This window comes from Monodelphis domestica, chromosome 4 (assembly GCF_027887165.1).
Source record: "Monodelphis domestica isolate mMonDom1 chromosome 4, mMonDom1.pri, whole genome shotgun sequence".
NCBI classification, from domain to species: Eukaryota; Metazoa; Chordata; class Mammalia; order Didelphimorphia; family Didelphidae; genus Monodelphis; species Monodelphis domestica.
In genome coordinates this window covers 290783032-290801897 of record NC_077230.1, presented here as the reverse complement: position 1 = coordinate 290801897, position 18866 = coordinate 290783032, and the positions used below count along the sequence as shown (strand labels likewise).

Below are 18866 nucleotides of genomic sequence, written 5' to 3'. Positions count from 1 at the left end.
CCTCCTCTCACAGGAAGTTAGGTGAAATATAAAGGCAATTCTTTACATCACTTCCTGTCTCTCACATGTACCAATGGTAGCTTAAGCTTGACTTAGGAGAGCCCAGGGGGTCAATCAGTTGTTTCTAATTTGTCACTTGCTAGCACATGCCAGTCATAGGCCTTCCTTCCCCACACTTAATTCTTAAGTGGGCGTGTATACATTCCTGGTTGCTAGAATTCTAAAGACTAAGCAGGGTGGAGTAAAACTAAAATTCACAGTATTGGGGAAGAGAACAATAATCATGACATTAATCATGACAGTAAGGGAAGTTAGTGGGGAAATCACACAGAGGAGACTGAGTGGGTGCCTCATCTTTTCTGAAGGCTTCATTTCCCAAACTGCGACTATCAGACAGTGAGGGAATGATGGCTCTCCACAGAAAAGAACATTTGCCTGGGAGATACTTTAGTGGAGTTATATGAAAACAGGCATACTAATGTACTTTTAATGGAACTGTGAATTAGTCTAGCCATTCTGGAAAAATAATTTGGAACTATGCCTAAAAGATTGCTACATTGTCTTATCCAGTTGTACCATAATTAGGCTTAGGTTCTAAAGAAATAAAAAAGTAAATGACCCGTATGTACAAAAATGTAGCAATTCTTTCCATAGTAGCAAAAACTGGAAACAAAGCCAGGATGCCTATCAGTTGATAACCATATAAATTATAATTTAGGAATATAGTAGAATATTATTGTGCTATAAGAAATGACAAGATTGGTTTTCAGAGGAATCTAGGAAGGTCTCTTTGTCCTGATACAATGATAGTGATATTATAAAGAAAAAACTTTGAAAAAATTGAGAATTCTGATCAGAATAATGACAAACTATTAGCCCAGAGGACTAAAAATGAAACATAAGACCTACTCACTCAAGAGGTGGGGGAGAATGGACTTAACATGAAGAGATAGGCAGACATGTTTGGACACGGTCAGTGTGAGAAATTAGTTTGTAAGATTATGCATGCATGCCATGAGGACTTTCTTTTCTTTTTTTTTAATAGTTCAGTTGAGAGTAGAAGAAACGGGAAAAGAAAATAAATACATATTTTTAAACTTAAAATGAAGTAAAATACTTCTAATTTGAGACCTTTTTTAATATTTTATTTTTCCCCCTGTTACATGCAAAAACACTTTCTAACATTTATTAAATTTTTTTTTAAATTCTAAATTTTCTCTCTTCTTTTGAGCCTCCTTGCCCTCTTCCCCTGAGATAACAAGCAGTCTGATACAGATTTTATATGTGTAATCATAAATAGTTTTCCATTAGTTTTGTTGAAAAGTTATCAAATTTTAAAAAAGAAAAAAATGAAATGTGTATCAGTCTGCATTCAGATTTCATCATGAGTCTCTGGGATTGACTTGGATCACTGTACTGCTGAGAATAACTAGGTTATTTTGCTAAGATTCACTGTCATTCACAATTGTTCATTAAGAAATACTGCTGTCACTGTGTACAATGTTCTTCCAGTTCTCCTTATCTTTATTTTGTACCAGTTCATGTAAGTCAGCATTTCTCTGAAATCAGACTGCTTATCATTTCTTATAGCACAGTAGTATTCTATAACTATCATACCACAACTTGTTCAGAAATTCCCCTTGATTTCCAATTCTTTGCTACCACAAAAAGAATTGCAATAAATATTTTTGTATGGATAAGTAGGCCTTCTCTCCTTAAAAATCTCTTTGGTTTAAAGACCTACTAATGGTATTGATGGATCACAGGGTATGCACAATTTTAGAATCCATCCAGCACAGTTCCAAATTGCTATTCAGAATGGTTGGATCAGATTGTAACTCTACCAACAGCCTATTAGTGTCTCTTCCCCTCCAACATTTATCATTTTCCTTTTCTGTTATATCATCCAATCTAATAACTATGAGATGATACCTCATGGTTAATTTAATTTGCAATTCTCTAACCAAAAGTGCTTTAAACCATTTTTTCAAATGACTATATATGGCTTTGATTTCATCATCTGAAAACTCCCTGTTTAGATCCTTTGACCATTTATCAATTGGAGGATGACTTATATTTTCATATTTTTGACTTAGTTCTCTGTATAGTTGAGAAATTAGTCCTTTTTCAAACATACCTGCTGAAAAATTTTTACCCTAGTTTTCTGCTTTTCTTAAATCTTAGCTGTATTTGTTTGTATAAAAACTTTTAAATTCAATATAATCAACATCCATTTCACATTTTATAATGTCTTTTTGCTTGGACCTAAAGTTTTCCCTTATTCATAAATCTGACAAGTAGACTATCCAATGTTCTTCAAATTTGTTTACTTTATTACTCTTTATATTTAGATTGGGTCCCCATATTAACTTTTATCTTGGGATAGAGTGTGAAATACTGGTTAATCCAAGTTTCTGCCATACCATTTTCCAATTTTCCCAACAGTTTTTGTTGAAAAGTGAATTCTTGACCCAAAAGGTTGGATCTTTTGATTTATCAAAAACTAAACTAATCTGCAATCTTATTAAAAAGTTAAATTATACACTTTACTTACAAAAAATACAGTGCACTAAAACTTCAGAAATCATGTAGTTAAAACAATTTATTAAAGATCAGAAAAATTTAAGAAGCAAACAGTTCTTAAGAAAAATACAGGATACTACTTTTGTAAAGATAAAGATTATCATAATAAATGTGCTTACCAACTTACTATACAGAAGTAAATGAAGGAGGATTTCATATATGTGTCTGTGATGTGTTCCTCTTCTTTTCAACTGATTTTTTTTTAAACCCTTACCATTTGTCTTAGAATCAATTCTGTGTATTGGTTCTAAGGCAGACGAGGGATATGGGCTAGGTAATGGGGGTTAAGTGACTTGCCCAAGGTCACACAGCTGAGAAGTGTCTGGGCCTGGCTTCAACTGAATTTTCTAAGGGAAAATATGCCTCCTGTTTCTTAGCTTATCTATGCTGCAGGTAGAACTGAGGATATATTGAATGGCATCTCCTACAGTTTGAATCTTTACTTTTGTAAGTTATATTTGGGGGAAGGGAAAAAGAACTTGCATCATCACTCCATTGTTGTAGAAGGGAAGGTTAGGTATTTAACCTTAATTTGGGGGAGAAAATTGAATAACACTTGGCTTTTCTAGTAAATTTAAAGGAAATGTGGTTAAAAATTAGGTTGAAGGTAAAATTGGTATAGAGCCTGTTCTATTTTAATACTTATTTTTTTCACTTTTGTCCATTATTTGGTCATTTTTCTGAACTGTATATGGCATTTTGTTTTATCTTATTAGGCATGTATCTATAAAATGATGACTTCTTAAACTTTCATTCTGGTTCACACCTGTGAATCTACTTGAACAAAATAAGACATGGCAGGGGGGCATATATATATCACCTTTATTTTCCTATAGTTCCACCATATACTGCTTGAGCCTGTTATGTATTTAGTAGTAGTAGTAGTAGTGGTAGTCTCTCGGTGATTGAGAATGACTTGTCTTTGTGCAGTTTCATCTACGGTGTACCCTCATGTGGCTTTGGAGTCCAAAGGCTGAGGGTGCAGAGTTTGTGGCACATGAGGCATGGGACGCCAGTTGTTACGGGAGGTGCAGTTGTGGCCTGGTGTCGGCGTTCACGCGCAGCGGCAAGACGTCGATGTCACTCATCTTCAAAGGTGGCGGCGGCATGGTTAATATGGGTTCGCCAGCTGCTTCTGTCAGAGGCAGCGAGTTCTAGTTGCGTTGGTGTAATGCCAGCCCACTTCAAGTTTGACTTTAGCTGATCCTTGAATCTTTTCTTTGGTTGGCCTTGTTTCCTGAGTCCAGCTGACAGTTCACCATAGAATACCTGTCTTGGTATTCGCTGTGGGTCCATGTGGATGACGTGTCCAGACCATCGTAGCTGGGTTTTGAGGACCATGACTTCGATGCTGGTGGAGTTGGCTCTGTCGAGGACTTCCTGGTTGGTGATTCGGTCCTGCCATCAGATCCTCATGATTGACCGGAGAGAGCGTTGGTGGAATTGCTCCAGCTGTTTCATGTGCTTCCGGTACAGTGTCCATGTCTCACAACAGTACAGGAGCGAGCTGAGGACCACTTCGTTGTACACTTTGAGCTTCGTCGCAGTGCTTACACCGCTGTGTTAGAGGACTTTGCAGCGTAGCCGCTCAAGTGCCTGGCTGGCCTTTTGGATCCTGGCATTAATCTCGTGGTCTAGGGACCCATCGTTGGCGATGGTGCTGCCCAGGTAATTGAAAGTGTTGACGTTAGAAAGCTGCGTGCCGTCGATTGTAATGCACGGCTGGTTCGTTGGCCTCCCTGGTGCAGGTTGGAACAGCACCTCTGTTTTGCTGAGGCTGATAATCAGGCCAAACAATTTTGTTGCGGTGGAGAACCTGTCCACAATGGTTTGGAGATGATTTTCTTGGTGGGCTATGAGAGCAGTCATCTGCAAAGAGAGCTTCCAGGATGATTCTCTCTGTTGTCTTTGTTTTTGCAGTCAGGCAGCGAAGGTCAAATAGTGAGCCATCCAGTCGGTATTTGATGTAGACGCCCAGGTCTAGATCCATCACAGCATGTCATAATACTTGGGTGAAAAATAGGTTGAATAGTACCGGAGCGAGGACACAGCCTTGTTTCATGCCATTGGAGATGTTGAAGCGATTGGAAGTCTCTCCACCAGATAGGACTTCCCCTGTCATGTCGACATGAAAGAGCTGGATCAGTTTGATGAATTTTGCTGGGCAACTGAGCTTACTGAGGATCACCCACAATGCGTCCCTGTTCACTGTGTCGAACGCCTTTGTCAGGTCTATGAAGACAATGTAGAGACTCAGGTTCTGCTCAAGGCATTTTTCCTGCATTTGCCTCACCATGAAGACCATGTCGATGGTGCTGCGCTCTGGTCGGAAGCCACATTGTGATTCAGGCAGGGTCTGCTCTGAAACAGATGACAGGAGTCTATTGAGTATAACATGGGCGAGGATCTTTCTGGCAGTGGAGAGTAGTGAGATGCCTCTGTAGTTGTCACAGGCTGCTCGTGAGCCTTTGTTCTTATATAGGGCTACGATGGAGGCATCTCTGTGTTCTGGGGGAATGTCTTCCTCTTCCCATATGCTGGTCAGCACTATGTAGAATGCCTGGAGCGCCTTTCCATTTAAGGCTTTGTACACCTCGGTTGGGATCCTGTCTTTACCAGGTGCCTTGCCTGCACTCATTTGTTGAATGACTTTTTGGACTTCCTCTATTGAAGGAGGGACATCAAGTTGTTCAATGGAGTGGTTTTGGGGGATCTGGTCAAGGGCGCTTTGGTCGACTGAAGAGGGTCGGTTGAGAAGCTGACTGAAGTGTTCTTTCCACCTGTTGCTGATGCCTTTTTTATCTTTTATGAGAGTGTCACCGTCAGAGGATAGCAAGGGAGTGGTGGTGGGTTTTAATGGCCCATAGACAGTCTTGAGGGCACTGAAAAATTGTAGTTTTTCATATCAGCAAACCGCTGGATTTCTTCTGCCTTTTTTTCCCACCATCGGTCTTGCATCTTCCTGATCTCACGCTGCGCCCTGGCTTGGAGAGACTTGAATCTGTCCTTTTTAGGAGCAGAGTTTGGGTTATTTTGCCACTCCATAAAGGCTTTGTTCTTCTTGCTCAATAAGTCTTCAATAGAAGTGTTGTTCTCGTCGAACCAGTCCTGGTGGTTGTGTTGTTTTGGGCCTAGGACTGCCTTTGATGTTTCCTTCGCTGCGTCTCTGAACTGGTTCCATTTCTCGGTTGAGCTTCCAGTGAGTGGTCCCTTGGCAGACAGCTTGTTGTCCAGGCAGGACTGGAATGTTTGCAAATAAGATAGATCTCTAAGACGACTCATTGTAAAATGCGCGAACTGTCTGGGCACATTTTGGATGGCAAGACGCAATGTGCATTTGAAGAGTTGCTCTAACTAATGGGTGGTCTGTCCAGCATTCAGCTCCTCTCATGGCTCTGGTGATCTTTATATCCTGGATGTCTCACCGGCGTACAATGATGTAGTCAATGAGATGCCACTGTTTTGATCTTGGGTGCATCCACGTTGTTTTATATTTGTTCGCCATTCTGAACACAGTGTTCGTGATGGTGAGTTCAAACTCTGAGCATTTGCTGAGTAGCAGTAGGTCATTGTTGTTCATTTTGCCCACGCTGTGTTTGCCGAGCACTCCTTTCCATCTTTCATGGTCCTGGCCAATGTGGGCGTTGAAGTCTCCCAGTAGTATCAGCTTGTCATTTGTGGGCACTGAGTGCAGGACAGCACTCAGGTCAGAGTAGAACTGCTTGATGGTCTCCTCTGTGCTGGTCAGTGTAGGGGCATATGTGCTGATGATTGTGGCATACCGGTCTTTGCTGAGAGGCAAACGGATCTTCATGAGCCTCTTGCTGATGCCCACAGGCAAGTCTGGCAGCTGTTTGAGCAAGCTGGTCTTGATGGCCAGGCCAACACCGTGGATTCTGTCTTCATTTGAGGCTCTACCTTTCCAGAAGAAGGTGTATCCAGTGGTGGGTTCACTGAGCGATCCCTCTTCTGGTAAGCGTGTTTCGCTTAAGGCTGCGATGTCGATGTTATATTGCGCCAGTTCTTTACCGATTAGAGCTGTTCTTCTCTCAGGTGTATTCTCTCTATCAAGTAATGTCCTGATGTTCCATGCTCCTAGTAGGAGTTTCTTTGTATTTTTTCTTTGATTTCGACCGCTTAAAGGGGATGACCCGCCAGCCGCGGTGTGCTGACCGGGTGTTTGTAGGGCAGGCAATGTTTGGGACACCTTTTCTAGTCCCCTCCCTTGATTAGGGTGAGCAGTGCTGTCCTAGAGAGGGCTGCTCAGTCACCCAGGATGCTGCCGAACGTCCCTGCTGCCCACAGGGCCGAGCGACCACTGGTCCATGGGCCGCCTACGTGCAGGATCGTGACTACAACTGCCAGTGGTCACCTCCACCTGTTGTGTCGTCACTCCCCCATCGCCGCAGGTCTTGAAGAGGTAGATCGGGTTAGGATAGATGAGTGTGCACAAAGATACTTGTGCGTGAAAGATATTTAAGTGGAAAAGCCGATGCACAGAGACAGTCCCACTCTCTCGGCGTTGGAAGCCTGGGTCCAGTGGCACGAAAAATTGTTATGTCTGGAGACTTCCTCAGCTGCACTGGATGGTTGTGTTGTCCTTTGTGTTCCAACACGCCCTAAGCACTCCACAGTGCTTTGCTGCGTCGCCCTCTCAGCCATTGAACCTTCTTATTGGTTTCTTCCGTCTGTTCAGCCGAAGCAGTCTTCACATGCTGGGTGAGCAAAGCCCTGGTTCACCATGGGTTGAGGACCCAATGGCTACCCTCACAAGGTTTGGCCGGCCTGTCGAAGCCGTTGCCCGGGGTGTGGCCGCTGCCACATGCTAGCAGTTACTGGGAGCCACAAGTGAGAGCTGGGTGTCAGGTGGGGGTCAGAGGCTGGAGAGCTGCCCTAGGAGGGCACGACAAGCCCTCCATACCAGAGATACTATCCCTCCCATAGCACCCCATACACCCCTATGTATTTAGTACTATTTAGGTTTTTACCTTGAAGTTCACCAGTTGCTAGTTGTCTGTATTTGAATGTGTTGATTTTAAATTACTTTTTGTACAGTTGTTTATGGCAGCTTAGTGATATGGAATTATGTAATTATGAAACAAAAGATTAATTTCTTAAAATATTAGTTGCCTGTGTGACTATGACTTTATCTTGTGTGCAAGGAAAATTAATGGAATCTTTACTATTTTCCATGTTAAATCTTTTAGATGAAAATGAGATGTAGACATAGAACAGGAGATATTAGAAATCAGTCCAAACTTCTTATTTGAGGAATAAGAATATGAGGAAATAGAATATGAGCGTTTGAGTTCCCTAATGTCAGTGATTAGGTGGCCTTTCCCCAACATGTATCCTTAAGTCCTTTTTTAATCTTAACAAATGGTTATTTCAAAATTGGGAATTTTTTGTTTCTTAAGAAATTATGTAATCATAATTTTGTTTTAATTTTTAATAATCCTTTAATTTATATTTGATTGTGCTAATTTTTGAAAGACTAAAGTGTAATGAAAACTTTATTTACAGGGACTTTTGCTAGTGTTTAATCTCAATATAATATATAAATAAATGATACTCATTAGCAAAGTCAGAGGGAATTAAGGAGTATAAAATAAAGACTTATTGAATGTAATTACTGAAAGTGAATAGGGTCTGTATGAGGCTGTTATTAGCCTTGGAATTCAAAATGAAAGTATTATTTCCTTAAGATTTTACTTAAGGGCAATTTTTTTTATAGTTTGTAAACTATAGTAGGCCAATTCAGCTAATGTTTTTGATGAACAGTTTACTAAAGAAATTTATCAGTCCATCTTCAATTCTAATGACTATATGGATTGCCTTTCTTCCCTGGTGGCATGAATGAAAAATGCCCATCTCCAATAGCGTGTTGGCACCAAGGAAATAGTAGCCAAAATGTTGAAGAGTTCTTTTGTTTCCATTAGGAATGAGCAAACATATAAGAATTTTTTACCCCATTTCCTTGGGGAATGTAACCTGTGGCAAAAGATAGTTCTAGTGGCAACCTGGTGGTGTGGTTTTTTTTTTACATATTCAGATGTACTAGCTTCACAATTTTGGTCTGGCTGATAGAGTTGCTCTTTGAAAAGAATGGCAGAGATAACTAAGAAAACATAATATCCTGATGAATGTTGTTATTCTTAGACCACTTAGGGATTTGTGAATTCAAGGTTAAAGAACTTCTCTAATCTTTCTTTAAATTTGCTTTATCCACCCTCTTTCCCTGCTTTATGAGGCTAGCTTCATTATCTTCTTTCTTTCTTCATAAGATTTTATCAGTAAGTTCACATTCTAAATCAGTGTTGCCTTTGACTGCTATGTCTATCCATTTGGCTAGTAAGTCAAGTGTTTGCTCACTAATGTGCTTGTTTTAAAATGTCTTTTTGGTTTTTTTGGGCAATTGACATCTGTGAAGTTATATGAAATTATTATAAAATCAATGCCATTGTCCTTTCTACCATAATTATCTATTTTTTTAATCCATAATATATTTTTGAATGGTTTAGGTTTGAGTTGCTTCAGTTTCATGTCCTACCTTTTTCTTATTCTTCTAGTTTTATGTTACTTTTGATCTTTGCTCTAACATATCAGGGAACTGACTCACTAACTGACTGGACCCAGACAGCTGATTCGGGAATGAATCATATATAAATATAAATGGGAGTTGTTATTATTATCTTGATCAGTATTTTGGATGTCATCCAACTTGTCAGTATCATAAAATGTTTGCTTAGATCTCAGTGTGGGACACAAGACCATTCCTGATCCCCCTAATGGCTAGTGCCCCCCACTAAAATTATTTTTTATTTACTAATATATATTTTATATGTGTACATGCTGTCTCCTCTGATAAAACTATAAATTAGTTGAAGGCAGGAACTCTTTCATTTTTATTTTTGTATCCTCAATGCCTAGTAGAGAACTTAGTATTAAGTTGTAAATACTTGCTGATTTATTAAGACAAGATAAACTATAATATCTTTTTTACAGTATTGTTATCAACTTAACATTATCAAATTTTTTTTTTACAAAGAAGGAAAAAGTTTGTATATGAATCATGAACATCTGTATCTATATAATGCCTCTCATCCAGGACATAATGACATAATACTTTTATTAATGTAGCATTAAAAATTTAGCTGTTTTGTTTTTTAGCTAACATGTCACACTGTTGAATCATTGAGTCTATGGCCTGTTAAAAATTCCCTTGTGTCTACACTTTCGAGACTTCTTGTAGTGTTGTGTGTAGTTGATTGTTGGTTATTTCTAACACAAGTGTAAGACTTTATGTTAATACCCACGAAATTTGATCTCATGTGATCTTGTCCATTGTTTTAGTTGCTCACCTTTTGATCTTGTTTCTGTTGCATTGTTTGACACACTCTGCCATATTCATATCAGTTCATATCAGTTTTTATTTGGTAAGCCTAAGATGTTAAATTTATTTTTTTTTATTATTTCCCTAATTGGATTGGAATTTCCTTGAGGACAATATTAGTTGCTGATTCGATCCTTAAATGTTTGGCACCTTGCACAAGGCTTTGGGGCAAGGTCCCTCACCATGAATTCTCAGCCTATCCTTTGCATTTCCTTTTTTGTTTCCAGCAGACATGGTTTCTGACTCCCTTTCCTCTGAACCAGGTTGACTTAAAACTTTTATATTAGTTTGTAGTCTTGGAACAAAGTAAAATGTCTTAAATCAACCTTGATGCACCCCCGTGAATAGATGTTTAAAATTTAGACCTGAATGCTGAAACTTTTGTTCATAATGAAATGAATGTTTTTCAAATTCACCATTGAGCCAAATTAATTTTCTCATTTACAATATAGTTTTAGCTGTTGATTTGACAAGTAATATTAGAAGGCAGATACCTTAATTCATATTGTCAAAACACGCTCATTTTAATTGAAACTTTTTTTCTCAGGAATAGAATTTCATGAACAGAATAAAATTATGTATTATGAGACTTATTTTTTCATTACACACTGATTTAAAGAAATAATTATGATTATAGAATTAAGTTAATATCTTCATGTTTTGTTGAAATGTGGCACAGATTTTTTAAGTGATCTTTAAACTATATTTCTAAAGAAATAGGCTAAAAGGGCATTTGATTTCATAATCCTAACACATCATTTTCATTTATTGTTTTTCAATGCAAATAGGCTTATTTCTTAAGCTCTTTAAAACTGTTCCTTTTCCTATGATAGGAAGAAAGTAGGTGGGAAATTCAATTGTCTATGGATCGTGCTGCCCTGTGTGGGCTAATCTCTCTTATCACAAGTCTCATTGATGTTTGCTTAGAGGAGCAGCTGAAAGTCTGCTTTATGTATGGCAACCTTTCATAAAGTTTATTCTTGGTAATAAAGCTCTTGGGATGAGAGCCAGGCTATTATAAGAGACAATCCTCTCTCTGAACAAGAGTATTTTATTTTGTCAGCTGGAGTCGGTGTTTGAGTATGTTATTCTTATGACAGAACTAATGAAATTGCTGGAGAGTGAGACAAGCAGTGTCCATGAAATATTTTCTCGATGGTATGAAGTTAATGACTTTACTAGAAACTAACACCGGGATATTAAAGCTATATAAATATGAGTATATTTTAAAACAATTCAGGTAGTGAATTGTTTTGCTAATATGCAGATATATTATCTCATGTGATCTGAATATCAACCTCTGAAGTTGGCATATGACAAATTCTTATTCCTATTTTGTGCATAAAAAAAGATTCAAAGAGGTTAAATGACTTATTCAAGTCCACATGGCTAATTATTGTCAGAATCAGGTCTACTCATCTCTTGTTAATCAGAAGGTCCTTGTACTACTAAAGGTCATGCACTTTTCTCATTAAAGTTTTTTTGTAAGCTCTTATTTAGAATTTGACTATGCCAAAATGAACTAATATCTTCTTACGAACTTGGTTTTCTACTTTTCAATCTATGTCAATTTTTTTTTATGAATTAAAGATTAGCTTAATTTTTATTTTAAATTTAATTTGTTTTCAGTGAACAAATTTGTTTTTCCTTCCTACTCTCTCCCCTGCTAAGATATAGGGGGCATTGTAATTAATATGCATAGTCAAGCAAAAAAAATTCTCACATTGGCCGTATCTGAATGTATATGCATATTTATTCTTATCACCTCTCAATGAGGAGGTATTCTTTATCATCAGGCCATTGAACTCCAGTTGGTCATTCTGTTGATCAGAGCCTGAGTTTTCTCAAAGTTTTCTCACATAGTTTTTGTGATTATATAAATTCTTCTTCTGGTTCTGCCTACTTTACTCTGAATCAATTCTTGTAGTCTTGTAGTCAGATTCCTCTGCTATCATCTCTGTCATTATTTATTATAGTAAAATAGTATTATAGTATTCTATTACATCTATCTATCATTTTTTTGTAACTACTTTCCACTTGAAAGGTTCAGTTTCCAGTTCTTTGCCATAGTAAAAAAGAGCTGCTCTAAACATTTGGGTCCTTTTCTGTTTTATTTGATCTCTTTGAGGTATAGATCTAGTAGTGGTATTGCTTTTGGAACATAGTGCTAAACTGCCTTACAGAATGACTAAACTAATTTTTAGGCCCTATTGCCCCTCCAGCATTTATAACTCTTTTAATTAGCTTTGCCAATCTGATGAGTGTAAGGTGGCACTTTAGTGTTGTTTTTTTCTCTAATTAGTAATGTGGAGCATTTCATGACTTTTGATAGCTTGGATTTCTTTTTGTGTAAAATGAATGTTCATCAAATGGTTCTTATAAAATAAATTATGACTCAGGCTAGGGGGTTTTCTATGGCCACACAGTTATGGACATGGAGTTAACAATTTACAATCTCAATGGTGACCTGAAGTCATCAAAGAAAAGCTAAATCACATTGTCTATTTTATTTAAGAAGGCAGATGAATGTATACTTTTGATAAATTACCAATAGGAGGATTAAAAGTTTTAAAGAAAAAAAACTCTGAAAATTTAATGAAATGTAATGCTTAAGTCATCATGATGATCTGAAAATTTAATGAAATGTAATGCTTAAGTCACCTTGATGATCAAAGAGATGTTATTACCTTTCACATACTAAAGATATTATAAATTAGTCAGACAGATTCAGGAAGCAAAGAAAGCTAATAACTTATAGGGCTGTCTATAACTTTTTCAGTCAGTTTTTTTAAAACTTAAATTAAATTCTCTACTTTGAATTATTAAAAAAAGATTCTTTTTCTCTTGTCACTGTTAGTAATCTCTGCAATTGTCCTCATCACTTGACCATGAAACTCTGCTGCCCTGCTAGGTCCAGAGCCCATGGAGTGCTTGGTTAGGAGAGCCTCCCCGTGAGGTCTCTATTTCTGTTGTCTGTAGACCAAACTAGCAGATTCACAGAGACTTATTGTCAGGTTGATCAAATGGCAATTTATTTTTCAATCCTAGCAATTCTTTTTGAAAACCATTTACTGAGCCAGAGAGCTCTTGTGATCTGCATTTGCAGGGGAAGGGATTGTCCTAACAAAAATCAGACCCCAGGAGGGTCTGAAATGAAGCAGGCATCACTTTTCTTGTGGGTTCCTGTGTCACTGTAATCATAAGCCCTTCAAGAACTTCACTGACAGGGTAGAAAAAAGGAGCTTAATGCTTCACTCACAAATCAGGAATCTAAACATTTTGTATTCACTGAAACTCAAAAAGCAACAGGTTGGGAACACATTCAGGGTAAAGAAGAGAATTACTAGTATTATCTATTCAAAGGTCACTTAACTCTTTGGGTTTTCTCTTTATCCTCTAGGAGTTCATTCCTGGCTGACTACCCCAGGTTCAAATATCAATAAAATTTATGTGGAACTAAATAAAGAATTGTTGGTTAAAAAAAAAAAAAGCCAGGCTTTCTCACAGTGCAGAATTCCTTTAGTAGCCTTGATGGGAAATCATTTAGTCTTTACTTGAAATATTTCCATAGCTTTTAAATTGTTTTTCCTTATACTGAACTGAAGTCTCACTTCCTGTACCTTTTACCCATTAGCTCATAGGATCATCATCAATTTAGAGGTAGAAGGGATCTCAGAAGTCCAGCCATTTCATTTTTGCCAGTGAGAATTCTAAGAACTGGCCAGTTATTTGATCAAGGTCTCACAGCTAATTTATGCCCATTATAGCTACCCAATGAATCAAATTCTTCATCTACCTGACAGCCCTTCAGATATTTGAAACCAACATCCACTCTAATCTTTTTCATCTCCCAGGAAATATTTCCAGTTCCTTCAGCATCTGTTCATCATTCTGACATGCTTTTCAGACCTGTTATCATTCTCCTCATCTTTTCTGGGCTTACTCCCATTCTTTTAGCAATTCTCAAGGTGTGGCATCTATTATTAAAATCATTAGCTCTAAATATGCTTTGACCAATACAAAGTACAATGGAATTATTGCATTACTTTATTTGTATACCATATTTCTATATTGTATACTATATTAGAATCGTTGAGATTGCATTAGATCTTTTACCAGCCATGACATATTGGCTTACATTGAATTTGTGGTTATCTACCCTTCCAATATTTTTTCCAAATGAATTTCTGTTGTCTAGCCTTCTCTCACCTGTGTGCAGTTGCTGTTTTATGTTTGCACATGTTGAAAAATATTGTGTTGATGTTACTAGCATTTTAAATGAATTTTGTTACATGGCAATAGAGGTATTAAATTGATTGACACTGTTCCAATATGTTTCATATCCTACTGCTTCTGAATTTGACTAGTACATACAGTTATTTATAAAGGACTCTCTGAGTGAATGAATGGATTGAATACAATTCTTAATTATTTTTTGAGCTAAAGAATGATTAAGTTATTTTAGTATGCTTTTTAGTTTAATTTTTTTGATGCCTCTTCCCAACAAATAAAACCCATGTTTATTTATTCATAATTATGCAAATATGCATAATTAAGCAAAATAAAATCTCATCTTGACCATGTCCAGAAAAGTCTAATTCTACATATGTAGTCTAGTACTTCTGTATCTGGTGGCTGATAGCATCTTCATATGTCTTATGGAATTATGATTGATCAGAATTCTTTTTATTTTTTTATTAAGTTTAGTTTTATTTAATTAATTAACTTAGAATGTTTTTCCATGGCTACATGTTCATGTTTTTTCCCTCCCTGCCTCCTACCCCCTTCCATACATAGCCAATGAGCAATTTCACTGGGTTTTACACTTAATCCAAGTTCTTAAGGGTTTTTTTTTTTCTCTTTTCAGTTATTTTGGTGTACATTCCTTGTTTGTGGTGTACATTACTTTAGTCTAGAGTTTGTGCTGGTGACTTTTGGATGTAGTTCCAGATTATTTCCCAGTAAAGTGGGATCAATAAATTCTTAGTTTCAACAACAGTGTATTAGTGTTCCTAGACCATGTCAGTCCTTCCAGTAGTTCCTTTCCTTTCCTTTTTTGGTTATATTTGCCCAAATAAAGGGTATGAAGTAGAACTTTAGAATTGCTTTAATTTACATTTCTCCTATTTGTGATTCTTTTTTAAATAGGATTGTTGAAATCTTGCTTTGGGGAAATGACTTGTTTAGATATCCTTAGAATAGTAACTATTAGGGAATGGCTTCTGTTTTCACATCTTTATATTATAAGATTAAAAATCCTAAATCAGAATGCTTATTTTTTTCACCTGTAAAATAAGGGAGTTGGATTAGATTATCTCTTAAGAAATTTTGACTCCAACATAAAGTGATTTTTGGTGAATTTCTTTTCTAATCATTACATATACATATATACACATACATACATACATACATACATACATACATACATACATACATACAGCCAGAGCTTTGTACATGATAGGTACCTAATTAGGGAGGGAGGATTGAAATTTATTTGCAGTGTGTGGAACATCACTAAAATTTCTCAATGCAATATCTTTATTTTAGCTATTTGAGGCAAATAAAAACTTGTTTTAAATGTATATTTGCTGACATAATGAGCATCTGTAGGGTCAAGGTACTGACATCAGAAGCATTTCAGAACAAAGATGTTGCAGTTGTTGGGTGGATGGCAATGCGTTCAGCTGTTCTATAAGCTTGCATAAATAGTATCATCTTGACTTTAATCTTTCGGTTGTTCAGAGGTAGTGTGCATATTTCTGTTTAAACCATGGACACTTGCCAGCATGCCTGACCTTTTAGCAATTCGTACCACTGTCCATCTTTGTCACCTTGGCTCCAAATAGTCTGTGAATAAAGCCAATGGTTTTGAAGTTGTGGATATGTAGGGTAGAGTTTTGGGGAAAGAAAATCTTCATTTGTGATCTCAGGGTCACTAGATATGTATGGCTTATGTAATATTTTGAAGATTTGTGACAATTATTTTCTCTTTTTAACTTGTTTGCAGTATGTTAGTCACATCAAAACATGGGGAACTGAATTATTGAATTATTCCATAGGACGTCAGAAAAAATGACTAAAGTCTGAGGGAAAAACTGAAAGTGTTTTATTTATATTATGTTTGAGTAGAGAAGTAGGATGTGTCTTAAGTTCTCAAGTAAACACTATTGTATTACTTAGAGTGTCATTGACACTTATATCTTTGGGAAATAGAAGAAATCTACTTATTGTAATAGAGCTAATTTTCTGAATTTCAGAGACTTTTGAAATATAGAAATTTTCTAACAAGCTACTTAAAATATTTGTTGCAAGTGACTACACAAAACATTGTCTTCTTTTTTCTTTTTTTAAGCAAACTCTGGCCTGTTCCATTCTAACGGCTTTGTTGAGTGAATTCTCAAGTTCAAGTAAAACAAGCAACATTGGACTAAGCATGGAGTTTCATGGTAACTGCAAAAGAATTTTTCAGGTACTATAAGCATGGATTATATGTTTTAAGCGTACATTCTTTTGTATCCTCTAGAAAAAAGCATGGCAATAGAGATTTTATACCTGGAAATTTTGCACTACAATTTTACTAGAAAGAATAAAATTATTAGTATTTTAAACATCATCAGAATCTTAATCTTTAATTAATATCAGATTCATCTCCAAATATGTTAATTATATTTTCAAATTTAATAACTATTGTTGAACCTCTTCAAGTCACAAAAATAGACTTGGCTATAGGCCAAAGATAGCCACGTATTTTTAAATGATATTGCTGATAATGTGGGCTAGTTGTCTCATGTATTGTCTTGCTCAGGGGAAGTGTTATGTGAAGACATTCTCTTAAATTCTAGGACTATGCAGTAGAGCAACTCACTCTTCTTGACAGCTATGGCATAGCTGGAAGAATGTATGCTTTGTTATAGGAGCAGCATGTATATTTAAAATTCATGAGTATATGCATATACTAATATATTCAAATTCTTATTATTGGAAAGTATAATATTAAACAACTTAGGAGTAGTTCTAAGAATCGAAGAGCTCATATTTAGGAAAATAAGCATTGTTGTTCTAATAGATGACATTTTTACATTTAAATTTTGATACAAGAATGTTTGTAATTGCTTAATTACAGGAAGAAGACCTTCGACAGATCTTCATGTTAACTGTTGAAGTGCTGCAGGAATTTAGCCGACGGGAAAATCTAAATGCTCAAATGTCTTCAGTGTTTCAGCGTTATCTTGCACTAGCAAATCAGGTCTTAAGTTGGAACTTTCTTCCACCAAATTATATCCTTTTAATGACTGAAGATATGGTTAGTGATATTTTTAAAACTTTGACTTAATTGCTCATATGCAATTAATGCAAAAGTAATTAATTTTAATATGTAATTTTATAATGTTTATTTTTAAAATGTACAACTAATTTTTGTTGCCTTTTAAAAAAAGTTCTCTGGAGCAAGAGAAAATTTGAGCATTCTGATTCCAAGATATCTTCCTTTCATGATCGTCTGAAAATAGTTAAAAGTAAAAGAAAATCTAGCTTCCTGGTCTTCATCAAAGCAGTTCATGAAGTAGAAAGTTTACTAATAGAATTTGTTTGGGGGTGGGGGCAGCTTGGGTAGCTCAGTGGATTGTGAGAGCTAGACCTAGAGTTAGATGAGAGGTCCTAGGTTCAAATCTGGCCTCAGATACTTCCTAGCTATGTGACCCTGGTCAAATCACTTAACCCCCATTGCCTGGCCCTTACAAGGCCCTTCTGCCTTGGAACCAATACATAATATTGATTCTAAAATGGAAGGTAAGGGTTTAAAAAAAAAAACAAAAACGAATGTGCTGGGACAACCAAGTTTTTGATAGGAAAATCTACAATAGGCTGCTTGTTCTTTAAAAAGTGAAGTAATGGGTGGCTCAGTGGATTGAAAGCCAGGCCTAGAGATGGGAGCTTCAAATCTGGCTTCGGACACTTCCTAGCTATGTGACCCTGGGCAAGTCACCTAACCCCCTTACTGCTCTTCTACCTTAGAACCAATATGCAGCATTGATTCTAATGAGGAAAATAAGGGTTTTAAATTAAAAGAAAGAAAGAAAATTAAGAAATAGGAAGAAAAGTGAAAACTTAATTTTCTAAGAAGATTCATTCTATTTGTGACTAATTTTTCCTTCTTTTGCCATTTAATTTTCATAGATTTGTCCCATTGCTCTTCCTTAAAGGTTAAAACAGAATGCCATGGCAGATAAGACAGTGGCTTCCTCTGAGGAATATTCCCACAGAAAACAAATTGAAAAAGAGAGGATGCTCAATTTTCTTTATTTAAAGGAAAACATTTCTTAGCCCACACAAAATATGTCTGCACCTAAGTCTCTTCCATTCTTAAAATCCTTTATTTGAACCTGCCATCCTTCTCTATCAACCTATTTTCCTCCCTTTCATAACCAAGCTCCTACTGGAAAAAAAGCTGTCTACACTCTTTGTTTTAATTTCCCTTCCTTTCTCTTTCTCTAGCCATCTGGTTTCTGACTTCATTATTTTACTGAAATTTCTCCCCACTGCCAACTTTGATCTTTTAATTGCCAAATGCCAAAGTTATATAACCAGCCTTATTGTCTTAGCTTCAGTTCCACATCACCATGTGTCCCTTAGGCATTTCAAATATAATATGCCCATTCTGGAAATCATTGGTTTTTTCTCTCCAAACTCACTTTTCTTTGATTACTTTGGAACATTCCTCTATTCTTCCAGAGATGACCTAGGTTTTTAAGCCTCTAAGTCAACCATTAAATCCCACTCACCTTGTTTCTTTTGACTAGAGGTCAATTAATCCAGAGGGTAGGGCTAGAATATTAAAAGTTTAATTAGTATCAGCTAATGAGTACTTGCCCAGAGTTAGCAATTCTGTTGA

At 36.6% G+C, this 18866-nt stretch overlaps 1 protein-coding gene across 1 annotated transcript in view; it reads left to right on the top strand.

Annotated features, from left to right (window-relative positions):
* The window catches only part of XPO4 (exportin 4), a 160366-nt gene that overhangs the window by 39070 nt on the left and 102430 nt on the right, over positions 1 to 18866 (top strand). Inside the window, exons 5-6 of the mRNA XM_001366403.4 lie at positions 16329 to 16445; positions 17100 to 17253. Coding sequence (XP_001366440.1) covers positions 16329 to 16445; positions 17100 to 17253 — 271 coding nt within the window. The remainder of the gene's footprint in view (positions 1 to 16328; positions 16446 to 17099; positions 17254 to 18866) is intronic.